A 27,982-nucleotide genomic window follows, 5' to 3' on the forward strand; every position below is an offset into this window, starting at 1 on the left:
AGGGGGGCTAACTATTTGGTTACAACAAGATCTCTTTGATAGAGTTGTTGAGCTCCCAACTATGAACAGAGATATCCAGATAATTAGTCTAACAGCGGGCTCTTTGGGCACTTTGGACATCTACAACTTGTATGTTAGAGGGTCAGGTGGAGGGAAATCTCAGGTCCTGGCAGCCCTGGATCACCTGATTGGCTTACAAGCGAGAATAACATGATAATCGCTGGCGACTTAAACATTACCTTTGAGCCACTTACATTAGAAGATTGATATTCAGGAGAAGAAGAGGATTCACAGTGGGGGATTCCTAAACTGGATCTAAAACCAAAAGACAGATGGACAGATAGTATAATCCAGACTAATGCAATATGCTGTGAAAGAGGGCTTAGAGCGTTGACTGCAGTGACATCTTTTACGAGCCTTGAGAATTTTTTTTTTTTGTATGTTCTTATATAGCGCTCGACTACCCGGAGGCATCTCGGCGCTTGCCTTGGGAACCCGTCCTGGCTTTTCCCTGTGAGATAGCCCCTAACGGGAATCCCCAAGGTGAAAGCCAGGCATCCCGCTGCGGGGGGCCGTTGTGGAGATTAAGCAGGCTTAATTCCCAGAGTTGCAGAGTGTGAACCCATGATTAGGTCAGGCACCGAAGCGAGAATTATCGAGTCCGTGGACATTTGAGCTCAAGACCCTGCCGCGTCGGGAATTGAACCCTGGTCCCGGGTCTGACCTCTGCTTCAGGGTCTGCCTGCTCTAACCAGTGAGCCAGACTTCTCCACTATCATCGGGCTCAGATACCGGACCGATTTACGCGGCTGTTTTTTCAACTTTGCGTGTCTCAAAACCCCTCCTAGGAGCTCGGAAATTCTTTTCCTAAGATATCGGGCCGACCGAAGCGGCTGACACCAAGGTTTAAGACCTTACACTGTCCAAGTTAACCTTACCCTGGGAACTCGAAAATCCATGTTCCAAGGAATTGGACGTTTTTTAAGATTGTGAAACTATTGTGCACTTTACATCATCCCAATCAGAGCCCAGTATATCAGAAAACGGATACGGTTTACTGAAACGTCACTGCATGGCAATCATCCCAGGCTAGCGTTCTTATCTTAGAGATTTCCTGCCCCTTGTCCACCCTCGTCCTGATGAAGACCCTCGAGCGAGGTTCCACCGTACACCTGCATTGATTTGGGTCGAAACGTCGACACTTTCCTTTCTTGCTCAGCCTTTTTTGATATATCATTTATGATTCTGTTCTGATGAGGCATGAGTTCATTGGAGTAATTGTTTTATGAATTGTTATATTCAGTTTACTGTAACAAATTATTAGTATATATTTTTATTGAGGTTATAATGACCAGTGTTTTATTGTTTATATAGTGTCCTCACTTCTCACTCACTACCTTCCCTTCCCATTCCCCCAGGGGCATTTATTGTGATGAATTGTTGATGTATTTTATGAATTTTGTTCAACTGTACATGTTGTGATTAAAAACAATGTTGTGATACTTAGTCTTTGAAATCATTGAAGCTAATATCTATTTGTAGTACCTGGGACCACTTTGTTTATATCACTTACAGCACTGAACGGCAGAACTGTGAGTGACTGACAAGGTGACAAAACATTTGATAATGGTCGCTCAAAAAGTAGGATTGATTATGTTATCTGTAATATGGCAATCTGGCATCTTATGAAGGACACGAAGGCAGTTGCTAGGCGTGAGAGTGATCATAACTCCCTATGCATTATCCATCATCTGTGACGGGTGAGTCAGGGGGGATTGATTAGGGTCGAGGAGGCCCTAGTTGTGATTGTCCCAACAAATGACATGCGGCAGGTCAGGTGGGCCCAAGTCATGATGAATAGTATGGTGTTGGAGAATATTAGTGAGGAGCTGGATAAAACTACTTCCACCATGGATATCATAGTTGGGGCAGAGAATGAGAGTGACCTGCAGGAAATTACCAATCTCCATAAAAGCTTTTTTGAAAACATAAGGGGTCACTTCTTTAAGGTAGTAACAAAGCCAAGGGGAAAAAAGTGGGGGCAAGGATGCCGTCCAGACCCACCTATAAATTATGTAACACAGAGTAGCTGGGTAGATCATTTTGGTCCCCAATACGCATGCTGCACTGAGGATAGGTATAGAGAATCTGTAAATAATACCTTATGTCTAGACCCACCCTTTAATATCAATGATGTTGCAGTGGTCCTTAAATCTGTCTCGAGGGGAAAGGCTCCAGGACCTGACGGGGTTCCTGCGGATGTTTTTCTCCACGATAAAATACACTGGGGCTTGTATATCATGAAGCTGGCGAATGCCGTGGCTCTAGGGGCGCCAGTACCAAAGTCATGGCAAGGGCCGTAATAATCCCTGTATATAAGAAAGGCGATAAAACACAGCCTGGGAATTACAGGCCTATTAGCCTGATTGACACGGTAAAGGTTATTGGAAAAATGACCCTAGAGAAAATATTAGATTGGGTAGAAGGTGAAAACATCCTGTCCCCCTTCCAGGCTGTCTTTCGCAAATTAACTAGCACTACTGACCAGATATTTCGTTTTACCTTACTTCACTGGAAGACTCTAGTACTAGGAAAAGGCAGCATTTACGCTGCTTTTATTGACTTACGTGCAGCATTTGACCTGGTGCCACGGTTTCAGCTGTGGATTGTGTTAAGCAAGATGGGCATGCCACCAGAAATTTTAACACTAGTAATGAATCTGCACAAGTCGAATCATGCATAAATCCAGTGGGGGGAATATGGGCAAGTTACTCCTGAATTTCCGGTAGAGCGAGGGGTACGCCAAGGCTGTGTTATGGCCCCCACGCTTTTTTCATTGTACATCAACGGGGTAGTAGAACGCATGCTTCCGGGAGGTTTAGATGCCCCATACTTTGGCTGGAGTGAAAATTCCTATTTTATTATTCGCGGATGATACGCTTATTTTATCTAAAACTCCTAGTGGCCTTCAACGAGCCCTGAAGATTTTTGAGGAATTTTGTGTTGACCGTGGGTTGGAAGTTAATGTAGCAAAAACAAAGCTCATGGCGTTCAACCCGCACCACAGTTTCAAAGGAAATTTCATTTTGAATGGACAAAAGGTGGAAATGGTTTCAGACTTCACCTATCTGGGCATCCACGTGGCAAAAAGTGTTAAGTGGAAGAAACACATGGAAATGGCGGCTCTAAAACTGCGCCAAAACGCGGGAGCGATAATTCTAGAGCACAAGAAATCCCTGACAAATCCAATACAGCCAGCACTCCAAGTGTATGAGGCAAAAGCCCTTAGCTCTGCACTCTACGGTGCTGAGATATGGGGCTATGACAATTTAATATCATTAACACTTGCAGAAAACACATTTTCGCGCAATCTTGTCGGTCTCCCTAAGAGCACACTGATGAAACCATTGCGATATGATCTAGGTAGGAAGGCCCTAGTAGATATGGCTAGATTACGTCCCATACTATATTGGCGTCGTATTTGGGTCACTCCTGAACTTGCCCACTATGCCCAGGTATTTCTGGACGTAATCAAAAGTGATGATTTCCACAATATAATTTGGCTGAAGGAGCTCTGCAAAACCTTGGTAGGAATGGGCATGCAGGGGTTGTGGGAGAACCCTGAGGTAACTCTGTCTCCATCTAAAAATACCCTAAAAGAAAAATACTGGGAAATGGTTGCGTACCGGAATTGGAATGGCCCTGATCCCGCTACTATTGAGGATTTTTTCCTGGAAATCAAATCTTCGCCCAGTCTAGAGTCCTATTGGGATGGCATCACAAGATCCGGAGACAGGAAGCTCTGTTTTCAGCTCAGAGAAGGGTCACTCCCTATAAGATCACTAACTGGTAGATGGGCTGAAGGTAATTCCAATATGTGCCCGGCTTGTAAAAATTATAAAGAGACCATTGCCCATCTTCTTTTTGTCTGTAGGGCTTATATAACCCCCAGGCGTATTTGGTTAAAGGCAATGTGCAAATTGTTAGGCACTAGGGATAGCACGGTGGCATTAAGATTAATCTGCACTAGCACTTTACCGGTTATCACAGTTGCAGTTGCTAAATACCTGGGGTGGACGCAGGCGATCAGGAAACAATTTCTGCTGTGATTGATTTTTTGCTGTGAATAATTTGCACCCCCTCAGCTTGTACATGTTTTTGGCAAATTTAAATGTTTAATCATGTCTCTAAAGCAAACAAAAGAGCTTATAGGGTGTCCACTAGTATGATCCCGTGAACATATACATTTTATTTTTCCCTGTTTTTTTCTTTTTAAATAGTGCTGTCAAAATGCTTTTTTATTATCCTTGATAAACTTATCTCTTTTAATTGTACTTTCAAATATGTCAAACATTGGAAATTGTAAAAACCTTGTAGTAACAAAGGAATGTTTTTATTAATCATGCTTTTATGAGTTTTTATCTTGAATAAAGCAAATTTGGCTGACTGACTGCATGTGACACTTCAAAAATACGACACAGAAATTCATTCACGTACAATTTATTTAAAAAAGGCCAAGGAGGGCTCCTTGACGCAGAAGGAAATATTATGATCAATTACATAGGATGAATAATAATGGAGGCCTGGGAAGGCCACGTGAGGTACCAATAAACATTAAAAGCCACGGGAGGATTAGGAGGGAGCAAATATGATGAAACACACAGCATATGCTGCATAAAAGTAAAGCAAAACGGCTGGCAGGGCCATGTGATGCAGTAAAAAAAATAATACTAATATGAATGCAAAAATTGGACCAATACAGGCTAAAGCACGGGGCACAGTTCAGAAATAGTACACAGAAATTCATGGATGCACAATTTATTTAGAAAAGGCCTAATAGGCCCCTTGACGCAGAAGGAAATATTACGATCAACCATATACGATCAATAACAATAGAGGCCCGGGAAGGCCACGTGAGGTAGCAATAACTATTAAAAGATACAGGACGATTAGGAGGGAAGAAATACGATGAAGTACAAAGCACATGGAGCAAAAAAATAAAGAAAACAGAGCTGGGAGGGCCACATGACGCAGTCACAAAATAATACAATTATGAACGCACAATTTATAAGAGTACAGGCTAAAGCACTTGACACTTCAAAAATACGACACAGAAATTCATGCACGTATAATTTATTTAGAAAAGACTAAGGAGGGCTCCTTGACGCAGAAGGAAATATTATGATCAATTATATATGATGAATAATAATAGAGGCCTCGGAAGGCCACGTGAGGCAGCAATAAATATTAAAAGTCACAGGAGGATTAGGAGGGAGCAAATACAATTAAGTACAAAGTATGTGTTGCACAAAAATAATGTAAACCAGAGCTTCGAGGGCCATGTGCCAGTAAAAAAAAAAAAATACTATCGTGCAGGTAGAGTTTACAGCTGCTTTTCCTAGCTTTGCTTTTGTCGTCTCTTGTCTTGCCTTCAAAGGCTGGGCCTTTGGCTGGGCCTGGGTGGGTGGGCGTGGGTGACACCCGCACTGTGGCTATGATGGCCTGGCTGGAAGGCAGCAGCAGTGACACCACGTCGAGTGTCACAAGCCCTCCTCCGCTCGAGCAAACAGTTTGTAGTACAATAGACAACGATGAGAGTCTGTCACCGCAGCGGAGGCAAAATAGGGCATGGTTAGGTCACTATCCGTTTATATGGGATCCGCGGGGGCTGACCAAAGTAAGCCCAGGGTCGTTATTGGTAGCTATTTCTAGAAGAATGACGGACCTGGGGGGCCTCCCATTGGCTAATGTATTGGGTTCAAGGCTTAGTAATAGCAAGAAAGGTATGTGGTGATATGTGGGAAAGTGTGGGCGGGCGTGCACTGCGCAAGTGTGAGTGTGTGCACCAATAATTAACAACAGAGAGAGATGGTGGCGGGGTTTTCATGTGCGCAGAGGCAGACCGAGAATCGGATCTCCAATGAGTGACCATTCCCATAGCGCGCCCTGTCCTCTGATTTGACATGCGAGAATGATTGCACCGTAGTTTGTATTGCTAATCATTCTCAGCGCATACTCACGAGTGTGCTACGAATACGCTTTGATGTTATGCGCGGGATATTGATAGGGGGGTTGACCCAGTTAAAGTTACGGGGACCTGGGTTATCAAATGAGTAAAGGGAAGGGGTCCCAGTAGTATGAGGACATTAACCACAGAGATGAAAATAATCAAACAAACATAACTTCAGTCCACATTGTTTTATTCACAATGGGATGATATATTCAATATGCATAATTTACAGAATCATAAATCAGTGGTTATTTACAGTGCCCCAAAAATAGAAGCGGGGAGGGTAGTGTGATAGTGTTGGGAGTTGGTGAAGGAAAGAGAGAGGATTCTTAAGTGACAGTAAAATCAGCAATTAAGACTTATTTCACAAAGTTACAAACTCTGTACCAAAAACAAGACCGACAGGTTCATGCAGATTATTTTAAACACAAATCATACTCCAAATGTTCAATGAATGAAAACAATGGGGTGTGGAGTTGACGGTGAAGGACAGTCAGTTGTCGACGTTTCGACCCTCATACGTGCAGATATTAGTGTTAATCTTTCTGTGGGGTCTTCATCAGGACTGGAGGGTAGGGGACACGTAACCTAATCGGTATATAAATGTATGTATTACAAACACGGGAAACATTATCCCTAAATTTACTTAACATAACAATGCACATCACCCACATAATGGGACTGACTGGGGTTGACAGAACGTCCCGCCCAATATGCTGGGACATTATCACTCAGCGCAAGTAATGCACGTGGTTGAGTAGCGTTTAACGCTCAGCGCAAGTAATGCACGTGGTTGAGTAGCGTTTAAACATCACAACTATTCAGAACACGATGGAGAACAAGTGGTCGAGAGCAATTGAGGATAGGCCAGATCAGCAGGGGTGGACAGTTTAAAGATTCAGTAAGGACTACTGATAGTTTCAACATAATTACCCGAACGGCATTATGAGCAAGGGGTAATAGCCAACTTGCATACTGAATGCATCAATGCTAGTTGGTGCTAATATTAAGATACCTGACAGATAAAATAAAACTTACCACGGACGTGGTATAGACAGGACCCGGTGATGTGTAGGTTCGGAGTCAATTATGAGAGAGGATCTGTAGGGTTAGAGTGTAAAATGTCAAACGGTACAGTATTTTATACGGTGGGGGGAGGTTATGGTGTTAACTGACAAAATGGTGAGGAACTCACCGTAATGTATCCCAGACGCTGTTAGTATGTTTTCACGGATTCTTAAGGGTCCCTGGCACCATCGAAAATATGCAATCTACCAAATACAGGGCGGAAGCACTAATTAGGGAGCCATTGAAAAACTGAAGACGATCAAACTAATTCGTCCTGATGGAACGGGATATAGACTCACCCAAACGCCGTAACCAGGACACGTCCGGCGGGGATCGTGTTCAGTGGCGATCAGGCGGTGATGGGTAATTTGTAGTGTCTGAAAAAAGGGGGGTTACAACGGCGTTAGCGACCGAGCACTCAACCGAGTGGATAAAGAGTGGAAAAAACCTCCCCAGTCAAAGCCCGCTTACCGGTCACGGAGTTAATCCTGTTCTGATCTCTGCTCGCAGTCGCAATGGCGAGGCAGAGTTCCGGGTACGAAGATATCACCGTGGAAACGTGGTCACGTGATGATTACTGCCTATGATCAACACAGTAGAGAGACTACCTGGGGTTGCTAGGTTACAAGGAACCTAGCGTTTGAATAGTTAACATGGTAGACATGCTGCAATGCTGCGTGCACGATAATTTGAAGGGTAATCATAATTCGTGATAATTCGAGGGGTAATATATCCAGTTCGGATGCGGCAAATGCCGCCTTGTTACAGTCATTAGTTTTAAATAATGAACAAAATAGACATACTGAGATGCTGCGTGCATGGTAATTCAAAGGGTAGTATACCTAATTTGGATGCGAGAAATGCCGCCTCATAAGATGATGTTACGCGCTGCATGAAAGCTTCCATGTGAGGTAATGAACGGCGCCCCGTACGCGAAAGGCGCAAATGTTTTTAATTGTTTGAAAACATATATTTATGTATTTAATGAACATACTATCAGAATACATTATGTAGAATAGGTATGAAAATAGTTTTTTCAAACTTTGAACAGTCGTATATTTCTTTTAAAAGCACTTACACAAAACGTGGTGGAATGTTATGTGTACTCGCATCGCAAGAGCACCGTAAGCTCAGTGTAAGCGGACGCAAAGCATGCGACTTTAAAAGATGGGATTTGATTGGTTCATAATAGTTTCTATTCCAGTTGTTGAAAGTTCCGTCCCATTTTAATCATTCTACTTTTTCTTTCTAAGAAGAAGCATCTGTTCTAAGAATCCTGTCAAATAGAAGGAAGATCACCATAATAACAGCAATGGACTCATCTTCCAGTCATTCTTCAGAGCAATATTTCATTCCTGAAGAACCTCCAAAGAAGAGGAAAGAAGCTCTAATTTGCAATTTTTTACTTTTCCAGAAGGGCAAACAAAGGTTAATGCTCCAAAAGTAACCTGTAAAATTTGCCAAACAAATCTTTCAAGGGGTGATCCATCTAGAAAATACTCCTTTGGCACAGCAAATATGGTGAGACACGAGAAGGACTTGCAGCCCAATAACTTTGCTCGAGCTGCAACACGGAGTTTGCAGGAGAACCCACCTGCTTCTGCACCAAGCACATTAACTACTGCAGCAGAATTTTCAGCAAGCCGTCCACACCCACAAATTGATCCTGATTTTGCAGACGTTAAAATTGTATGCATTCATTGCTGTAAACTTTTGTGTTCAAGGGAACACTCTATTGATCTGATAAAACGCATGATGCAGAAGCAACCCTGTCCTCGACATTAGTTTTTGTTTTCCATTCTTCCAGTTCCAAATTTCTGGTTTTAAAAAAAAAAACGTGTTGACAAAACACAAAAAAAGAAAACTAAAAACACAAAAAAAAACAGTTCTTTTTAAAACTACCTTCACTGGTCAAAAAAAGAACTATATTTCTATGTTAGTGTAAACAAGTTTGTCATAATGAATGTGTAGTTCATAAATGAATGAATGAAAACATTACTAGTGTATGGTGAATGTGAAAGTGCAGAACTATAAGGAAGTGCTACAGCATACATCTATAAGGTGTTTACCTATAGTATACTGTAGTACCTCTGAAGCACTTGAATGCAACATATCCATATAAATATGTTACAAGTCTATGCTTCAAATCGCACTGCTGGTGAAACTGCCTGGGTGAATTTGTATGTGTTAGGGGTTGATATACAACCCCCTTGTGCTTGTTTTAACACAGCTGTTACCTCACTTTTGTGATGCACTGGTAGTGTAAAAGATGTGCCATGGTGTGTGGAAGCTGCATCACATTATAAAGCCCTGCGCCAGAAGGAGGTGATATCACAGTACACAATAAGTGTCATATCTCTGGGAATGTACCACTTATTGTACATCTTCTGATTAGAGTTTTAATGTAGTGAATGGATTCTTTTAGAGTAGTGTACAGATAAGCACATAGTGCTGTATTGTCAGTACAATACTGAAACAGAAGTGGGATAGTGTTTACTGGAAGTGTAAGGATACAGATTGGGGAATTAAAGGTATCAAAGACAAGTTTGCCGGTGCACAGAAGACTACATGCATAGTCTATTGGCGTTTTCTCATGAACTACTGAACGGATTTACTCCATTTAACAAAAAGCACAATCTGCAAACCGAACTCTACCTCTCTGTCAAATTTGGTGTCATTACATTAGTGTATGTGTATGGTACGATGATCAAAAAAATATGTTAAAGGAATTATATAGAATTCAATTTTAACATATTGGAAAAAAATAAATAGTTAAAAAGAATATGTTTCAATTTAGTTGTGTTATTATTTTACATTATGAATATAAAATATAATGTAAAAAAATAAATATATATAAATATTTATATAAAAAATGTAAGAAATTGTTATAAAAAGACATAAATATAATTATTAATACATTTATTAATTATCATTTACAAAACCTTTGAAATTCACGGAAAAAACCATAGGTTTCAGCCACGTTATAGTTAGGAATTAGCATTTAAAAAAACCTTAGAAATTTCACTGAAAAAACCATAGGTTTCACATATTTGAGATGTCATCAGTGATGTCATGAGTGATGTCACTGACCATGTCATGAGTGATGTAGTATGTGACGTCATCAGCAGTGCATTGCGGGCACACGAGTTATAGTTAGCTAAACTAACCATAACGGGGGAATTTAAATGGTTTTGTATGACTGAAATGTCAAGCTAACTATAACATGTGTGAAGCCTATGGTTTTTTCAGTGAATTTCTAAGGTTTTTTAAATGTTAATTCCTAACTATAACGTGGCTGAAACCTGTTTTTTTTAGTGAATATATATATATTTATATATATATATACATGGTTTTTTTGCCACAAAGTGATCCTGCAGACAGTCGATGCGCTCAACAGCGTGTGCTCGGCTCAGGGGTCGGATCCAGACCCAGTATATACTTTACAAAGAGTGTTAGGCGCATATTAATTTAGTGACATTCTAGCTCTCTCTGACAAGGATTGTGGTTGGTGCTTGAGAAATGCTCACCGACCAGCAACCTAATTTCTCATAATGAGTTACATGGAAAGATGAGCTTTTAGCTCATTGTGAACGATTAGAGAGACCCAATACTGCCTGGCAGATCCAGATTGAAAGGTATTTTAAATCTAATAAGAACAGAATAATATACTAGTTGTTTCATCCTCTTCCTTCCTGCAATTGCTAAGGTCCAGTGTAGCAAAGCTGCTGCTATGTATTATGCAAACTACAATAAAGGGCTTGAACTTGAAGTATGGTACAATGGGGTGCCACATTTGTCTGCCTCAACAAGTCTTGGAAATTGCACTGATGGGCTTCTAGATTACATCCAACGCTGGGGGGTTAAAAGGATTGCTGATGCGGATGTATATATGCCTGACTGGTTTCAGAGCTGTGTTAAAGCTTGCCAGGTTTAGCACTTAATAAATTAAGTTCCCCACCGTATGTTAAACTGCTATTAAAATCGCCACTGTTTTTATAAAATGTGTTTATGTGTGTAGCCACTCACCTGTTTGCTCTGAGTGCACTTAGCCGGAGAGAGAGGGAGTGATTAGGGGGCCTGCCATTTGGTGAGTTAGCAGTCTAGTCCTTCCAACGCTGGGGGGTTAAAAGGCCCACTGATGCGGATGCCCAGAGCTGCCTGACTGGTTTCAGAGCTGTGTCATGCCAGGTCTAGTGCTTGGTAATTTGAGTTCCCCACCGTATTTTAAACTGATTTTAAAATCACAACTGTTTTTATAAAATTTGAGTGTTTATGTGTAGCGTCTCACCTGTTTGCTCTTATTGCACATAGCCAGAAGGAGAGGGAGCAATTAGCAGGGCCACCATTTGGTGGGTCAGCAGTCTAGATCTTCCAATGCTGGGGGTTAAAAGGCTTGTTGATGCGGACGCAAAGTGGACGCGCTGCTGGCTTCTTGAAGGCGTGCCTAAGCCAGGCCCGTCTGAGCCTGTCCGAGCTCAGACCGGGCTCAGGGCCTGTCCCCCTTGTTGTTTTACTCCAGACAATTTGTCGTACTCTAGGGAGAACCTTCTTAGACTCAACCCTGGCGGGGATGAGTAAGATGTCCCTGTACCCCCCCTTGACGCAAACCCCGGCCATCCTAGAAGTATTTGCCAAAAATTGCAGGCTACATTTGCCACACATTCTTGTTCTTCCGGCCTCTGGCCCCAAGGAAATGCCAGAAAGCAGGGATAACATAAAGGATTCACCTCCCCTGAGATGTGTGCTGCTCAATTCTAGACCATTGTTTAAACATAGTATTGAATATGTCCATACTTTTGCATAAGGGTAGCCTTTATTGGGGGTTATATTATGCTGCCACCCTTCCCTACGTCTAACAAAGATTGCCTCCCCTTTGTGGGTATGTGCCATACAGACTGTCACCCAATCTCCCCCTGGGACCCAGCGCATTTCTAAGCCTACCTTCTAGGCCGCAAACCATTTATTTATGTTGTCTCCCACTATAAAGCTTGGCACTAGGTTTTGCTGCCGCCACGGCTGCTGGACCATGTGCTTTGTTTGGCCTTCAGGTGCAGGTCTTATTTACTCATTTAATGAGAGAGTGGAATTTTTCCTCCAGAGATAGTTTCTTTTCTTCTATGTCCCTGTCAGCATCTGCTTTCTTCCTTGCCAATGTTCACTCTGCCACAGCCCTTTTTCTTGGCCAGCTGCAACCTGAATTACCCATCTGCTTTCCTTTCCCCCAGCTCATCTGAAAACAGGTTGTGGGTAGCGATGCTGCTGCCTGCTCTGGATCCGGCAGGGAATCCTGATCCTCTGGGCCCTCTTCTCTGGGACCACAAGCAGGGGATGTCATCCTCCTCTCCATTTCCTCCTCCTGCTCCTCCTCAACATTCCTCCTCATCCTCTTTCCATGCAGTAGCCTGTAACTAGCAGGCCTCCCACACGGCCCGAGGGCTTTATGGAGCTCCTGCTTCTTGGAGCTCCTAATTGGTGAAAACCCCTTCTCACTGTAGAATCCTCTGTACACCTTTAAGAATATGTAATTTAAGTTCAGTTTCCAACATCCTTCTGAACAAGGATAGTTATGTTAAATACTCAAGACTAAACAGAGGATTTTCTTTACAAAAAGACCCCGTGCATCCAAGGACATCCTTCATCCTTGTGGATGTTTGTTGGCAAGTGGTCTGCGGTATTGTAAATTTGAGGTATTTTAGTCAATATCTAATTAAGGACCCTGTTGTAGCAGATATGCATGGTGTATAGTGCACAGAGTATTAAATTTAGTCATTCATCTGTCAGGAAGAAAATGGAGTGTTTTAGTTCAGGTGCCATGTGACCCTTTATATTCAAGGTGAGGAATAGTTCTATTACCTAAATTCGTATTCTTTATTATCAAATGCTTGTATGTATGACAATGTAGCTATCAAATTGTGACTTTATTAAATGTCTTGTCTTGTCCACTTGACTGCATATATCTATTAGTGGCTGAATTTTGTAAAGCAGGGACAGAATGCATTAACCTTGGGGAAGACTCTAAGTTGAAGAACTTTCCATCTTTTCATGATTCTGTTGTCGCTGTCCAAGAACAGGAGGTCTCTCAAAGGGATTGTTATATTACCATGTGGTTTGCCTAGCACTTGGAATCCAGTTTTGGCACCTGTAAGACCAATTAATGTCTCTCTTATCCATTCTTGGATGAGACCAAGGGAAATTTCAGAAATTATACCTCACTTGTTAACTGAGTAATCAGTGGCACTCCTAGCAGTATGTTTAGTCAAGTCATTAGGGCAATGTTGTCAAAGCTACCTTACAGTGCATATAAATCTGTGGAATTGGGGCTACATGGTGTCCTTTAACCAGGATGGTAAACTCTGTACACGTTTGCATTCATGGACCTCCTACAGGTCTCTCTGTGCAATTCGTTCAGCCATTCTTTTTGCTTTCATTTTAATTAACAAAAATATGGTAATTTGAATTATTCCTAATTTAAAGAGAGACAATGGGCTGTCCTTACTAGAACATTGGAGAAGTTGCTCTTGTTATGTTTTACTGAAATTAAGTATTTTATCACAAAGAGGAGACAAGAGGGGTGCTATGGGGCTTACGCCTGCCCTTACTAACTGAAATAAACACAAAAAATGGTGTGATACCCTCAGAGAAATGCTGTATGCTTATTCAGCAGGTAAGTCCCAGAGACCCAATGAGTTATCTGTATGCTGGTATTTGTTTGTTACTTAAATTCAAGGCAATTCCAAGAATTGGACGAGGATGGCTCACTCACTTAATGTGACATGCTTCACCAAGTGCCTTGAATTTAGGTAACAAACAACAATTGCGCTTTGTGATGTAGCATGTTTGCACTTCTTTGTATTCTAAGCTAACGAGACATCTGTAGTCCATGATCTATGGGAATTTGTAAATTTTTGTTCAGGGGTTCATGTTTCTATCAGTAGATTTGTGGCAAAGTCGTCATTTTATTCTGTTGTACGTGACAACATTTCAGTGACTGATTTGTGACTGTTCAATAAGAGTTTTTTTATTAGAGTCCATAACATATTTTCAACTCTTGTGTCGCAAAAGGAATATACCAGCAAATCGAATCACATTTACAGAAAATCTCCCAGCAGGAAAAGTGATATATCAATTACGAGCAACTGATCGTGACATAGATGACATAGTACGCTATGAATTCATGGAAAATTACAAAGGTTTTTCTATTAATGAAGGTAAGCAAAATCATAATTTATACATGTTTTCTTTTTAGGTGTAGGTTGGAGGACAAAGACAACACCAACAAAGAGCTACACATAAAATATATCTATTTTATAGAATGCAAGTATAGTTGAGATGGAATTTGGGGCGTGTCTTAAAATGACAAGTGGCTTTACACAGGACAACCCACAGAAAAATCACAGAAAAAGCCAAAAGGTATGGCTTTTTGTAAGTGAAATTGGTTATCAAGTTGGTGAACAAGCTAATGTTTGGATGAATGTATTGTGTGAATGAATGGCTGGATGACTGATTGAGGGAATTTATACATATACGACTAAGGGCCTGATTATGATGTTGTGTGGAAAGCCATCAGACAGTTCATCTGAGACTTTCCGTCCAGCATCATAGATTTTCATCCAACTACCGTATTATGATACTGGCAGTCAGAGGGGAGTTCTGCTGCCCTTCTGATGGGTTCAAGGAATGCAACGGGTTGTCGATGGGACAGATAAGCCCAAAATGGTGGAGGTGCATGCTCAAGCACCGCCAAAAGGGATTATGATGTCCGTTTCCCACAGCCTTTACAAGTCGGCCTTTCTGACATGGAAAGGCTGTCTGAATGTGACTTTGGGGGCCCCTGTGGTGCCCTCAAACATTCATGCATTGTGTGGTGTGCATCGTTTGGTGCCTGCCACAAAGACCATGGATGTTTTAAAAGTGTATTTTTATTATTGCGGCTTGTGTTGTAGCCCATAGCACAAGCCACAATAGTAATATTACACTTTCCAACCACCGTTCAGGTGGTCACATTGTAATAGTGGAAGCAGGACCGCCAGCTCCTTGTCGGGGGGTGTGTTTCTTCTACGATGATGGTTGTACGCTTGTCAGACTGACATCATAGTCAGGGCCTAAATGAATGCTTGTAATGATGAATAAGTGAGTGAATGGGCCTTATTTGGAATGTTTATGAAACCTGGAGCATGACTTCGAAATAAAAAATCAGATGTGCAGTGCAAGAGTGAGTATGGAGGAAATACGGATTGTCTTACTGCTCTCAGCCCAAATGTTGAGCTGTGGAGAGAGGCCTCCTACTGCTGCACAGACACCGAGACAGTTTGTAACTCTTGCCTTCACTAGTACTACAGAAGGTATGCTTCTGCTGCCGAAGATACTCCAGAGCAGTTTGTGGCTATCATTATTCACTGGTACATGTGAATGATGTAGTCCTGCTGCTGCAGTGGTGCAGAGTACCAATTTACACTCACCTTTCAATTGAGTTGTAGAGTAGGTTCACCTGCTGCTGCTGAGGCACCTGAGTACATTATATGTGGCTCTAATATAAAGGAGAGCAGCAGCACCACAGGGGAAAGCTTGGTAATGCCCTTTCTCAATGCCATGGGTTCCCAGACTGCACACTGGCACCCATTAGAGGCATCTTATATGCCATAACAGTCTCATCCATGACCCTTAGAAATATGATCATATGGAATGTCTGGTCCAGTAAAGAAGACTGTCTAATGTCATGACTCACAGTTACAACTCCAATAACAGTGAACAGGTGCGTGTGTTTGCTCTCAGCCATTCATGAATTATGGGTCTAGCCAACTTATAAATATTTATTTTAATCTTTGTAAAGGGCTTTGTGTTGCCTCTTGGTCAGGGTATAGTTACCAGTTGTGTAGCTGGCACAATGCTGTGGGCCCAGAGGTAGGAGGGGGCCCAACTGCACCAGCGCTTTGAGCCATGGGAGGGTCCCTATGTACTGGATGTAAGTGTGCAGATAGGTGTTGATGCATCCCCAAAATAACTATGCTGGTACTCCAAACGTGAGGGAGCAATACATTTGTTGTTACATTTTGTTTTTACCTTGGCACATTTGCTGTGTGTTCAAAGACAGAGGTCAAATGTCAGTACAGTCTGAAACATTGATGCTTCTTCTTTTTTATAAACAATTTTATTGATTTCAGTATAATACAAAAAGTCACATCCAGAGTAAGTAGCATGTCACAATCACTATGCCTTGTAATTAATAAAGCATGCAGTCTGCACCCAAAAGACCCCACATAGCAGCTAAATAAATAATGCAGCGCCAGACTTATTACAGTGCAACCACTCCCAATGCCTCCCAACACTTGCTACATATCCTGTCGTAGTTAGCAGGCAAACTCTGGCCTCATACTCTGGCTTCTCTTAATAGGAATAACAGTCAACCCAGCCTCACCACTGAGATAACATAGGAGGCTCAGAACCCTTCCAGTGGGATGCTATATCCACTTTGGCCACCATCATGGCTGTACCCATTAGATAATAATGTAACACATTTTAGGTAGGGTCAGAGGCAAAAGTTTAAAGACCACTGGGACACAAATCCCCACATTCATAATATAACAACAGCAATGACCCGAAGTCTAGATATGGATGGAAGCACGTAAACTGTGCCAAACCCAAAAGCCCACTCAATCTTATCCTGAAAAAATATTCAATACATTTTCGGATTCCCATCACTCACCATTCCAGGTGACATGCTTCATCATCTGGGTCTCCTTTAATAGTCAACTTGGTGACTATAAGGGCTACAACTCTACCCTATTGATGGAGGAGCCCAAGGATGTTTTATAGATCTATACTTAATAGTTTTAGTCGTACAGATGTGAGCAGATGTATTTATTGAGAGAATGGGAAAAAGAGAAAAAGAGTGCAGTGCAATTATACAAGTGAAGTTACAATTGAAGCATGGCTAGACCTTAACTTTATGCTTGTCTGCCATGGTCAAATATTAAAAAAAGTGCAGAAGAATAGTTTCAAAAGATACCTGTCTTTAAATATTCAAATGGTCTTTTAACGTATTTCTTTTTTTAATTTACTACTTTTTTGAAAATATTTTGTTAAGTTGAAATGAATTAGTTAGTTTCTAATGTTGCACTAAGTAGAGTGGGAATAATACATTTTACCCCTCCTCAATCCCTACGGTGCAGGAATTGTACAAACTCCCATTTCACTATGGGAGCTTGTGCTACGGCTGGTTTACGGCCACAGCACAAGCTCCCATAGGGAAATGAGTCTATGTGATCGCACTATGTGCGGTGCATGGTAATTAGGCCAGAACAGTGAACTCCAATCCATGCGAGGGGTTTGGGAAGTTTTCTGCACTCCACGCTCTGCGAAGCTTGTGAACTACAGAAAACTCCGCCTTGCGTAGTGCTGCAGAGTTTTTTCCCCGCTCGTGTTTGCGTAGAATTTTTACCTGAGCGGCAGGAAGACCAGCGCAAACAGCAGTTCGCAAGGCACTACGCCACTTGAGGAACTCCCAAAAGTTTTTTTATAACTTCACTGAGCTCCGCGTAGCAAATCTCCGTGAATTATTCCCAGGCCTGATCATAATAAGGTATCGGTTCTCATACTGATACAGAATAAGGGGGTCGCAAGTCCGTCCGACATCGTAATAAGGCCCTAGGTTTTACCCCTCCCCAATCCAACACTTTCCCAACTGTTGCACTGACTGGAGTGGAAATAGTAAATTTAACCCCTCCACAATACAACACTGTCCCTACTGTTGCATTGGCTGGAGTAGGAATAGTACATTTTACCCTCACCACAATCCAACCATTTCCCCACTCTTGCAGTGGCTGGAGTGGGTATAGTACATTTTACAACTTTCCACGTCGGAAAGGCAGACATGGAACTGCTGTCGTAAAGTGCCATAAAAAACGGCAGGCACACTGTCCGTTAGGGATTATGAGTCTCTCCCGACTGGCTGACAGGCTCTTTGAGTCCGACGGAACCAAATCGGATTCCCCGGCCGGTTTGGACTCTGACCGCCATCATTAAAATACAGAGGTTGGCATTCAAACCTAAGATATCGGTCAGAAAACCTCCGCAAACAGACCTTAAATATACTTTGTTTTTCTTAGATTAACTTTTTAATTTAATATATATAATATTTACAATTTATATTTATAAATATTTAAAATATTTTATACATCTTTATTAGTAACAGTAATATGATTTTTCAGCTATTTTTGTACTTGCCATTATAAGTATAAAATGACGATATTTTTTACTTCAATATTCATGTCCTAATATTTTTGTAGCACAATATTTTAGGAGGCGATATTTTGTCAGTGAACACTGGAGGATATTGTGATGACTCTGAGGGCCTTCACCGCATCATGCCAAGTCTTGTCCTCTTAGGGTCCCAGCAAGCCTTCCCACTGGGGTCTAAGGTGGCTCAGTGTATCAGGGGCATTGATGATTAGTGTGTGGTATATCTGGGAGACACCACCAGTTCCTAGAGCACCCACCATAAGCTTTGTCTCAACAGGGCTAAATTCATGGAGTGGTGTGCCTTGTGAGATGTGTGTTGCATGCTACAACTGCATATATTTATGGAATTTTCTTGTGGATAATGCGTATTCTGTTTAGCGCTCTTGAAAGGAGTGTATGTGCTTACTGAATCAAACATCTCCCAATTGTGAGATGCCAATGCCTTCCCAGCAAGTAAATCCTTCCAGTGCCACCAGCTCTCCAAGCCATGTGCCCTACCACAAGGGTGTCTGCTGAGCGAGTGTAGACCTTCATCTGGCATTGTGAAGTGTAGCCCTCCACCCAAGAGAGACAATCTGAGTCACCTCTGGTAGTGTTGCAGGAACAGTGACGCAATAGAGATTCACCATCATTGGAATCCTAGGGGCTCATTACATTGCAGTATTTGGGACCAGCCGCCAGCCATGCGTCGGTCCCACCACACAAATTACAATGCGCCGACCAGTATGGCAGGTGCATCCCAGACCTTTAACATTGCAGACAGTGCTGCTGGCTGCAGCAACGTGCCCTATGTTAATATGGCAAGTACTGCATTTCCTTGCACTGTGTGGCAGACACCACGCGGTGCCTGCCATTTAGTGCTGGGAAATGTTGGGGGGTACCTTAGGTACCCCCAGTGCACCCCCCCTAAACACAGAGGAGGCCAGCAATGGGGACCGGATCCAATCACCGCCAGACTTTTCACGGCGGTTGCACTGCCATGGAAAGGCTAGCTGTAGCCAGCATTGTAATCTGGCGGACGGTTCCTGGTAGTCACCGCCACCAGTTCCAAGGTCCTTTCGCTCCGCCAGTCAATCCTAACGATTGCCTATGATGGAAGTGTGGCGGGCAGTCTTTGCGCCCACCACGCTTGCAGAATGATTTCACTGCCACCGCAATGTGCGGGGGAAATTGCCAGTCAGATGGCAGAGGGCCCGCTACTGCACGGCTGGTGGTGGCGGGCCCTCCGCCATCCTAATGAGCTCCCTATTGAGGTAAGCTCCACTCTGTAGGCTGAGTGAGACCATCCTAGTTTAGCCAATCATTTATTACCAAGAACTGCAATGCCAGATAATATAGGTACAGGTTAACCGTACCAAAGCCCCTGTTGTATGGAGCGCATTGACAGTTGACATAGGACAGGCACAGTCTAGAGTTGTGCCACAGAATGAAGATAGCCATTGAGTCCATCTCATAAAACCAGTGGTGGGGCAGCATCTCTGGAATGTTGTGGAAAAGTTAAAGAAACGTTGGCAGCATTATTATTTTCTATAAGGCTATCCTGCCCATTACATTCACTGGAGTGTCTGTCCCTTCTTGAGGTCTGCTTTGAATCTATGGGTCAAAGGAATAATGATAAGAGACCATGTCAGTGCAATTTGAAGCACCCCGTAAATGCCCAGGTAACAGAAGATCAAGTGACAAATTGGGTTGGTAGTTTGCCATTCCACACAGCTCGGCAATGGTGACAGTGACAGTGGCAGTGGTACCTAGATTGACTTGGCTGGATTGATGTATAATCCGTAAGATCTGCAAAAGCTGGAGTCAGCAGGGGGCACTGCTATCTGATTTTGAAAGGAGCAAGAGGACATTGTCTGTGACTAATGCAATGTGGTTTTCATTACCTGTGCCCCACTTCCATCAGCTGAACTGTCCATTGCCCAGAACAAGTTGAGCAAGGGGCTTGATCACTAGCATGAAAAGGAGGGGAGATAAAGGGTATCCCTGCCAAGTCCCCCGGTATATGAAGAACTTGGCAGAGACTATTCCATTAATCTGCCCATGGGCAGTAGGGTTAGAGTAGAGCACGTGGACAGGGTTGCAGAACTGGGGTCCAATCCAGACCCTCTGTAAGAAAAGAGAGAGCTATCCCCAGTCCACAGTGACATATGCCTTTTCAAAATCAATAAGAGCAATGTTAACTCGGCTATAAGGAGGTGACAATAAGCAAGGGTCATGTATAGTCATCTCAAACAGTGTTTTTGCACCTAGCTGCCATAAACCCACATTAGTCTGGGTGTATTACAATGTGAAGGACATATTTAAGGCATAAGGCCAGGATAGTTCTAATGATTTTAACTTCTCAGTTAATGAGGGAGATGTGACGATATTCTGCAGAGGAGAAGGATGGAGGGTGTACTTTTGATAAAACCGCAATCGTAGCCTGGTCAACGTCTCACAGAAAGGAACCTGTCTCTGCTGCTTCTTTAAAGAGGTTTAGTAAATGGAGTGCAAGGACTTCCCTGTATGTGGCATAAAACTCTGTGGGAGAGCCATTAGGGCTAGGTGTCTTTCCATGCATCATGGCTGAAATAGCAGCCCTGATTTTCTTAATCATGAAGGGTTGTTCTACATCCTGTTCCTCAGTCAGAGAAAGTTGAGACAGAGGAATCACATTGAGGAGGGAGAGGCTGCCTCGATCGTATGGTGCAATGGTGTGAGAGGTGCGGTAGAGGTGGCCATTTTTGTACATTATTTCTGGTATGACTCTAATGGCCAAAGGCTGGGCTACTGGCCAATATAGCAATTTGCAATTCTTGATCCCCCACCCATACGCCTGTCCAATGGACGTGCACTAGATCTGTTCATTGGTTCAAGCAATAGGAGCCAAATCTCCCCCCGAATCAGTGTCAACTGTTGGATTATGTCGTCTTGAGGCTCTGTTGGAAGTTGTGTCTCTAAGCGGAGGGCACAAGCCTCAAACTGAGTAATGAGGTAGTGTCTTGCCTTTTCCTTCTGTAGTGTAGTTCCTATATTCCCAATAGGCACTGCACATTGGAATAATATATCCTATAGATTTTACGTAGGACTTAGGTCAACAAGATCTCTATCGAATATATTAGATTTAATTGTGAGTGCCAGCTAGCTCAGAGGTCACTAGAAACTTTCTTGAATACACAAGAAGGGATTAGTTGCTGACAACCTCATAAACACTACAACTTTGTTTCCCCAAGAAAAAAACAGTTTTTCAGAGTTGTGGAAACAATAGATAAGATATTTTTAGCCAGTCAATCGTGCATGCTTCGTTTCATCAGAGGTGCAGAGAAATAGAGAGACAGGCTTTTTCAATAAAAGGGTTTATTGAACAGTCTTCTTTCTCATGCAAGTAAAGTGAACTGCTACAATTGTAATACTGGTTGCAAAGTATAATGCAGACAGTGAGAAGAGTATTATAAAATAATACTGTAAAAGCATTGAATGGTTTCTAAACCATAGATAAATACATAAATAAATAACAAAGGCTGAAAAGTACTCAACTGGTGTTTCTAAAATACGCCTACCCCAATGTACTAACGTAAGTCTAGTACGAGGGAAGAAGTAAGCGAGGTGTAGCATAGGTTTATTTTTCTTTGCCAATAATCTATCCAAGATTTCTCATAGAGTCTAATCAGCTCCGTACCTTGGTTTTAGAATGAAGGAGGTCTGGTATATCTGTCTTGGCACTCGATTTCCAACACCCTGCGAGGGGAGCCTTTCAAACACGGGAGCTGGATTCTCAGCGAGAGGAAGGACAGCTTCTCGACCAGTGCATCAACTGGAGGGTCGGCTTCTTTCGGTACTTGCTGTAGCGAGCTGCATCGGGCAAGTAGATAGTCGAGCTGCTCCGAAATACCGTGTGTTTGGTAGGGCAAGTGTAGGTATATTTATACCTTGAAGGTGCCTAGTTTGACGTAGAGTCGGACATAATAACGTCATCAAAGAAGCCCAGGGGAATGGTAGTTCTTTGAAAACTCCATGATTTCTAGGACACATCAATATTCAAGCAAGGGGATGTCCCAGACTGCTGAAGCCGAGTTTTCCAAGAAATCGTTGTGGCTTTTTGGAACTAGTGGAAGTAGCCTTGCCTGTATTTGGACTGGATGGGTTATGTCTAAATATGGGTATGATTTCTATGTCTATAGAAGGACAATGTGAATTATACCTATATAAGGGCATGAATCAGTAAAATACGCTTGGATTCTAAAATGCTACACAACACTTCCCCATATAAGGATGCTTTTAGCATAGCCCCTAATGGTGGCCTTGTGGGGCACCCAAACTGTGCCTACAGTTCGCACTGTGCCACTATTGGACTGAAAGTAGGCTTTCATTTCTATCGCATGGGTGTATTTCTTGTCTTGGAAGTGTTATGCATTGAGCCTCCACGTGGGACACCGAGCATCGCTAGTCACATCTAGTTGCAGAGGTACAGGGGCGTTACGGAAATTCCACATGAGAGAATCTGTACTTGAGAGACACACAGTCTGCAGCAGGCATAAAAACAATTTCAATGCGTGCATGTGTATGATGGGCCGCTGATGTGTGTGTATACTGTCTTTGTCTAAGGTTGCAGAGTCTTTAAATGCCACATAAACCCAAGGTATTTACCCTGTTGAGCAAATGTTGGGCATCGTTCTGATGGTGCTCCAACAAGAGGCCAGTGGAATCAACTGCAGGGTCGAGAAACGCATTGAATTTAGACCCTATACGTGTGTAATAACCGACTTTTTCTGGCCCTTTTTAGAGGGAGGATGATGGGGAATGACTCCAGTCTATCACCTTTATAGTATAGGGATGAGGACTATAAGTAGGACCTATTCATAAGGCACAGTAGTGCATTTTCGTACCCTTTTTCTTAGATCAGGGCTTATGAGCTTAAGCTAGGGAATAGATATATAAGTGCTAGTGATGATCTATTCTTTTACAAGAGTATTAGCATATTTTTCCATGGAGTTATGCGTATCGTGGGCCTGGTAGCCCTTAAACGGGACAGACTCCATCTTGTCTTCTGCCCGGTAGCTGGAGAACCGGCTCAGGCTGGCCCTTATCGAAGGAATGTATATTTCTCCACTCCGAAGACACAACTCCAGGCCGGCCGGCTGGGAACGTGTCCTTGGTACGGGGAGGTACAAGAATTTGGTGGGCGGCAGGTTACTGGCCGTAACTTTCCATGAAGGGACAGGCTTTGATATTAGCGAAAGTGTTAGGCAATGAGTTAGTTAGTTCGTAGGCGGCAGCTAGCCGTTAGCATCTATGCTATTAATTATCTTCAAGGCGGACAGTCGCCATTTTGAAGTCCGAGAAATATTCTAAGACCGAGACTCTCTGAGAAAGACTGGAGGAGAAATAGCGCGGAGCGCATAGAGCCAGAGAGAGAGAGAGACGGTAGCTAATAGTGAGCGAGATTCCAGTGCCTTGGAGGGAAGCAGAGGAGGTTGAGCCTAGCGGTGCAGACGTGTACTTGTGACGGCTGAGGTGTGACCCCGAGACGAGCCAAGACACAGAGACGAGAAGGGAACCTAGATGACTACCGAGCCCCGACTTCATATTAACCAGGTGACCTCCGCCCTTTCCCATATTGAGCGCTCATTCTAACCCCTTTTGCCTTTTTTTTTGCAGAATATATACATATTGCATAGTATTGTGTTTGTGTTAACTGCTAATAAAAATACCCCGAGTTCCTAGTGAACTGACATGTGCCTTGTATGCTTGTTAAATCGAGGTAACCGCACTTTCTAGTCAGGCATTGTTTGCATGAACGGTTGTGATTCCCAATCAGGTAAAGAATGAATGAACAATGAGGGAAGGAGGGTATGTTTGATGTCAAGAGCAGAAGGTACATATATACACATCAATTTGACAAGTCGTACTGATTTCGATTATTGTAGTTTTATCCCGAGTAGACAAGTGAGAGATTTCCTTTTTAAGTACTCATAGGAAAGTGGTTGTTGTTAGTATACGGCGTTAATGAGAACACTGGGGGGACACAGTGTGGAGGTTCGCTGGATTGTGGACCGTGTGTATAAGTGAGAGCACTGGGGGGACACAGTGTGGAGGTTCGCCTGATTGTGGACCGTTTGGAAAATGAGAGCACTGGGGCTCCAGACCCATGTGTGTAGACACGCCAGATTGTGTGTCGAGTGAGCACTGATAGTGATCAGTGTGTAAGGGTATATATTCAGACCTGCCCTAGGGTAGATTAGTCTGGGCCGAAGTGGCCGCGAGGCTAGTTGGTATAAATAGGATATTGTAGAAAACCTATGCATGTTTATTGCTATCTTCCCCATCCTTAGGTACGAGATGTACGTACATATATGTCTATACCCATTGTAAATACGTCCTGAGGTGGGAGGTGATTACGTTTCGGCTGGGTTAGAGGGGCCCCTAGGGGCTGATTCCATCTGAGCGGAAAATCCGGTTGTTACAACGTGTGAGACCCCTTTCACTGCTGTTAACATGACAAGTAAGCAGTCTAGCACCCTGGGGGGGAGTGTAAAGACACAGGAGTTTCAATGGTTGACCCTCCCCCACTTTAGTGAGGGAGAAGTTACCTACCTGGGTGATCAGACCATGTCTGGGCAACAACCATTGTAAGGCATGGCAGAGGAGGATCCCCACAGCTCAGGACCCCCTGGCGTAACCTGCATGATAAGACATATCAAGTCCAGTCAAGTCAAAGATCTTTATTCGGATATGAAAAAAAAACATCCATAAAAGTACATGCACATCACAACAATTCATCAATAAAATAATTCTTTAAAAGATGGCATAAGATTCCTAGTGCAAATATACAATATATAAACTATTGAACAATAGTGCAAACTTCAAGGGTGTAACAGTAAATCTCTTCATCAGACCATGTTCATTGAAGCACGGGAGCGAAATGCAGACTGAAGAAAACATCAGAGCCTAGCATCAATAGATCTCTAAATGCTAAGTTAAAGTCCATCAGACCGTGTTCTCTGAAATATGGGATTAGATAAATGTTGGTATATTTTGCATAAAAACCACAAAAAAACATAAAGTGTAAAAGGCTATGTTTACAACCTAAATGACAAGGACAGTGCAAATTCCCCAGGTTTTTGTTAAAGCCTAATGGAAAGCAGAGTAGGTGTTTAATGCTTCCGTCGCTAAAACGAAACAGCAGGCTCCTATTCCATCTGCCCAGTTTTTTTCGAAGATAACCCTGAGGAGTGTTATTGGGCCTGCCACATGGTTCCAGAAGAGGCATATATTTTATAATAGATGGCTTAAGATGCTCAGTCCTTTCTCTATCTTTTCGATATAGGTCATACAAAGCCCTTTTTACTGAGTTCTTGTGGGTACAATCGATGGTTAGGGGCAGAGAAAATAAATATCCCTTTCCCACACTTACTAAACTTCTCTCTACTGCCCTAAGCCAGGGTATATGGTTAGCCCGCTCACATTTTAAACAGTCCATGATGATTTCTCGGGTCAAAGAGGCCACAGGGTTCCGCCATATTTTCAGCCAAAACAGGGCGGGCCTGGATCTTATGAAATCCTCTGTATATGGAAGATTCAATTCCCTATGACAAATGTAAGTTGGAGCTGAGATGACCGCCCCCAGAGCCTTTCTGCAAAATCTGTTCTCTTCGATCTGTATATTAGTACTATTTGAGTATCCCTACACCTCTGCGCCATAGGTTCCAGTTGGCAAACATTGAGTTCTATAAATTTGTAACAATGGCATTATTACCTCGGCGCGTTTGGGTTGACAGAGGCTAATTTTAGAATTAATGGCTTTACCCATTTTATTCCTTCCCTGAGCCACATGGGGCTGCCAAGATCCAGAATCGGAGAACAACAAACCTAAGTAAGGAAAAGTGCTGGTGCTTTTTAAAACATTGTTCACTGACACAATTTGACGGATATTATGCTTTTTGGGACCACAAGACATTATGAAAGATTTATTAAAATTAGTACATAACCCCAAATCAGCCATATATGAAACAAAACCTGTTATTAAAATACGCAGTGCATTGGGTGTGCGGCCCATAAGGACCGCATCGTCCGCGTAAAGAAGTGCGGGAAGTAGTTTACCATTAATATTGGGGTCATCACCTGTTAATTTACATAAGGAATTACTTAATTCATTTATATACAAGATAAAAAGCAGGGGGGCCAAGACACAACCTTGTCTGACCCCCCTGCCAATTAAAATGTCCCCTGATAAGACATATCATAACCCTGGCAACCCAGGAACTGCCACCTTGTAACGATTAGGTGTGTCTCCTGCAACATCAGGACTGAGGGCAGGAAGCGGTGGGCATAACGCAGTAGTATAGAGCATTTAACACAGCCTAGAAGGCCATTAACATTCCAAGACATAACATGGAAAGATGTCTTGATAGATCAGGAAGTGGCTGTAGGAACGAGACCCGTGTTGTGCCAAGGACATTCAGAGCAGTTGGCTCTGAGGTGTAGTGCGCTAATGGAAAGGTGTAGTGATATAAGATTGGGTACAACTGTATTAGTGTTATGTAACGACCTAATGGAAAAAAACTGCAATGGCAGGTTACAAACAATACCCTTAGAAACATGCTCTCTAGGAAAATCCCTCCCCCCAAATATTCTCCTACGCCATACTTCCTCTGGTGAAGCATCTGTTGCCCTGAAAATTGCAAAACAACAATTTATGGACTGAATACAGAACAAAGTCATACATTCACCCCAGTAAAGAGATCTGGGCCTAAATCCATTGTTTTTTGCACTCCACACCACCCCAGTTCAGACATGGCCATATGCAAATCAGCCTTGACCCTGTGCCTCATGGGAACAGTCCAGCCCGAACTGCCAAGCCATGTCTTTCCTGGACCGGAATCAAGCATTCTATGGACCGGTTTCTGGCTATCAGCCGTCTTCAGCCAGGATAGCTTGACTCCAGTGGTGTGGAGAGCATGGGACTCACATCTGAGCATACCCATCCCACTCGGGGTGACAAATGCAAAACAACAATTGATGGACAGAATGCAGAACAATGTCATACATTCACCCCAGTACAGAGACCTGGGCCTTAATCCATAGTTTTTTGCACTCCACACCACCCCAGTTCAGACATGGCCATATGCAAATCAGCCTTGATCCTGTGCCTCATGGGAACAGTCCAGCCCGAACTGCCAAGCCATGTCTTTCCTGGACTGGAATCAAGCATCCTAGGACCGGTCTTGACTCCAGTGGTTTGGAGAGCATGGGACTCATGTCCGAGCATACCCATCCTACTCGGGGTGACAAATGCAAAACAACAATTGATGGACAGAATGCAGAACAATGTCATACATTCACCCCAGTACAGAGATCTGGGCCTAAATCCATCGTTTTTTGCACTCCATAATACCCCAGTTCAGACATGGCCATATGCAAATCAGCCATTGGAAACCCATAATCGTGTGGAGAATGGACTGGCTGATGAGTGGGTGATCAATCCTGGAGTAAGTTCTATGCGAGTGTGAAAAAAAGGAATAGCCGTGGTCGCGGAATGAACTGCTATCCAGGCATCCAGCAGCCCCAATGCCTGCAAAGCAGCTTTCAGTGATTTGCTAAATGCCCCCCTGCCACCCTATGGGAGTGTGTGGTATTGAGAGCCGGGTCCCATATCAGATTGAAATCTTCAAACAGTAAGATGTTGCC

At 42.9% G+C, this 27,982-nt stretch overlaps 1 protein-coding gene across 1 annotated transcript in view; it reads left to right on the forward strand.

Moving 5' to 3' along the window:
• LOC147751480 (cadherin-related family member 3-like) overlaps positions 1-27,982 on the forward strand; it is an 853,888-nt gene that overhangs the window by 493,532 nt on the left and 332,374 nt on the right. Inside the window, exon 12 of the mRNA XM_086933301.1 lies at positions 14,141-14,286. Within this exon, the coding sequence (XP_086789427.1) occupies positions 14,141-14,286 (146 nt within the window). The remainder of the gene's footprint in view (positions 1-14,140; positions 14,287-27,982) is intronic.

The sequence above is a fragment of the Lissotriton vulgaris genome, chromosome 1_1 (assembly GCF_964263255.1).
Source record: "Lissotriton vulgaris chromosome 1_1, aLisVul1.2, whole genome shotgun sequence".
Taxonomy (NCBI): domain Eukaryota; kingdom Metazoa; phylum Chordata; class Amphibia; order Caudata; family Salamandridae; genus Lissotriton; species Lissotriton vulgaris.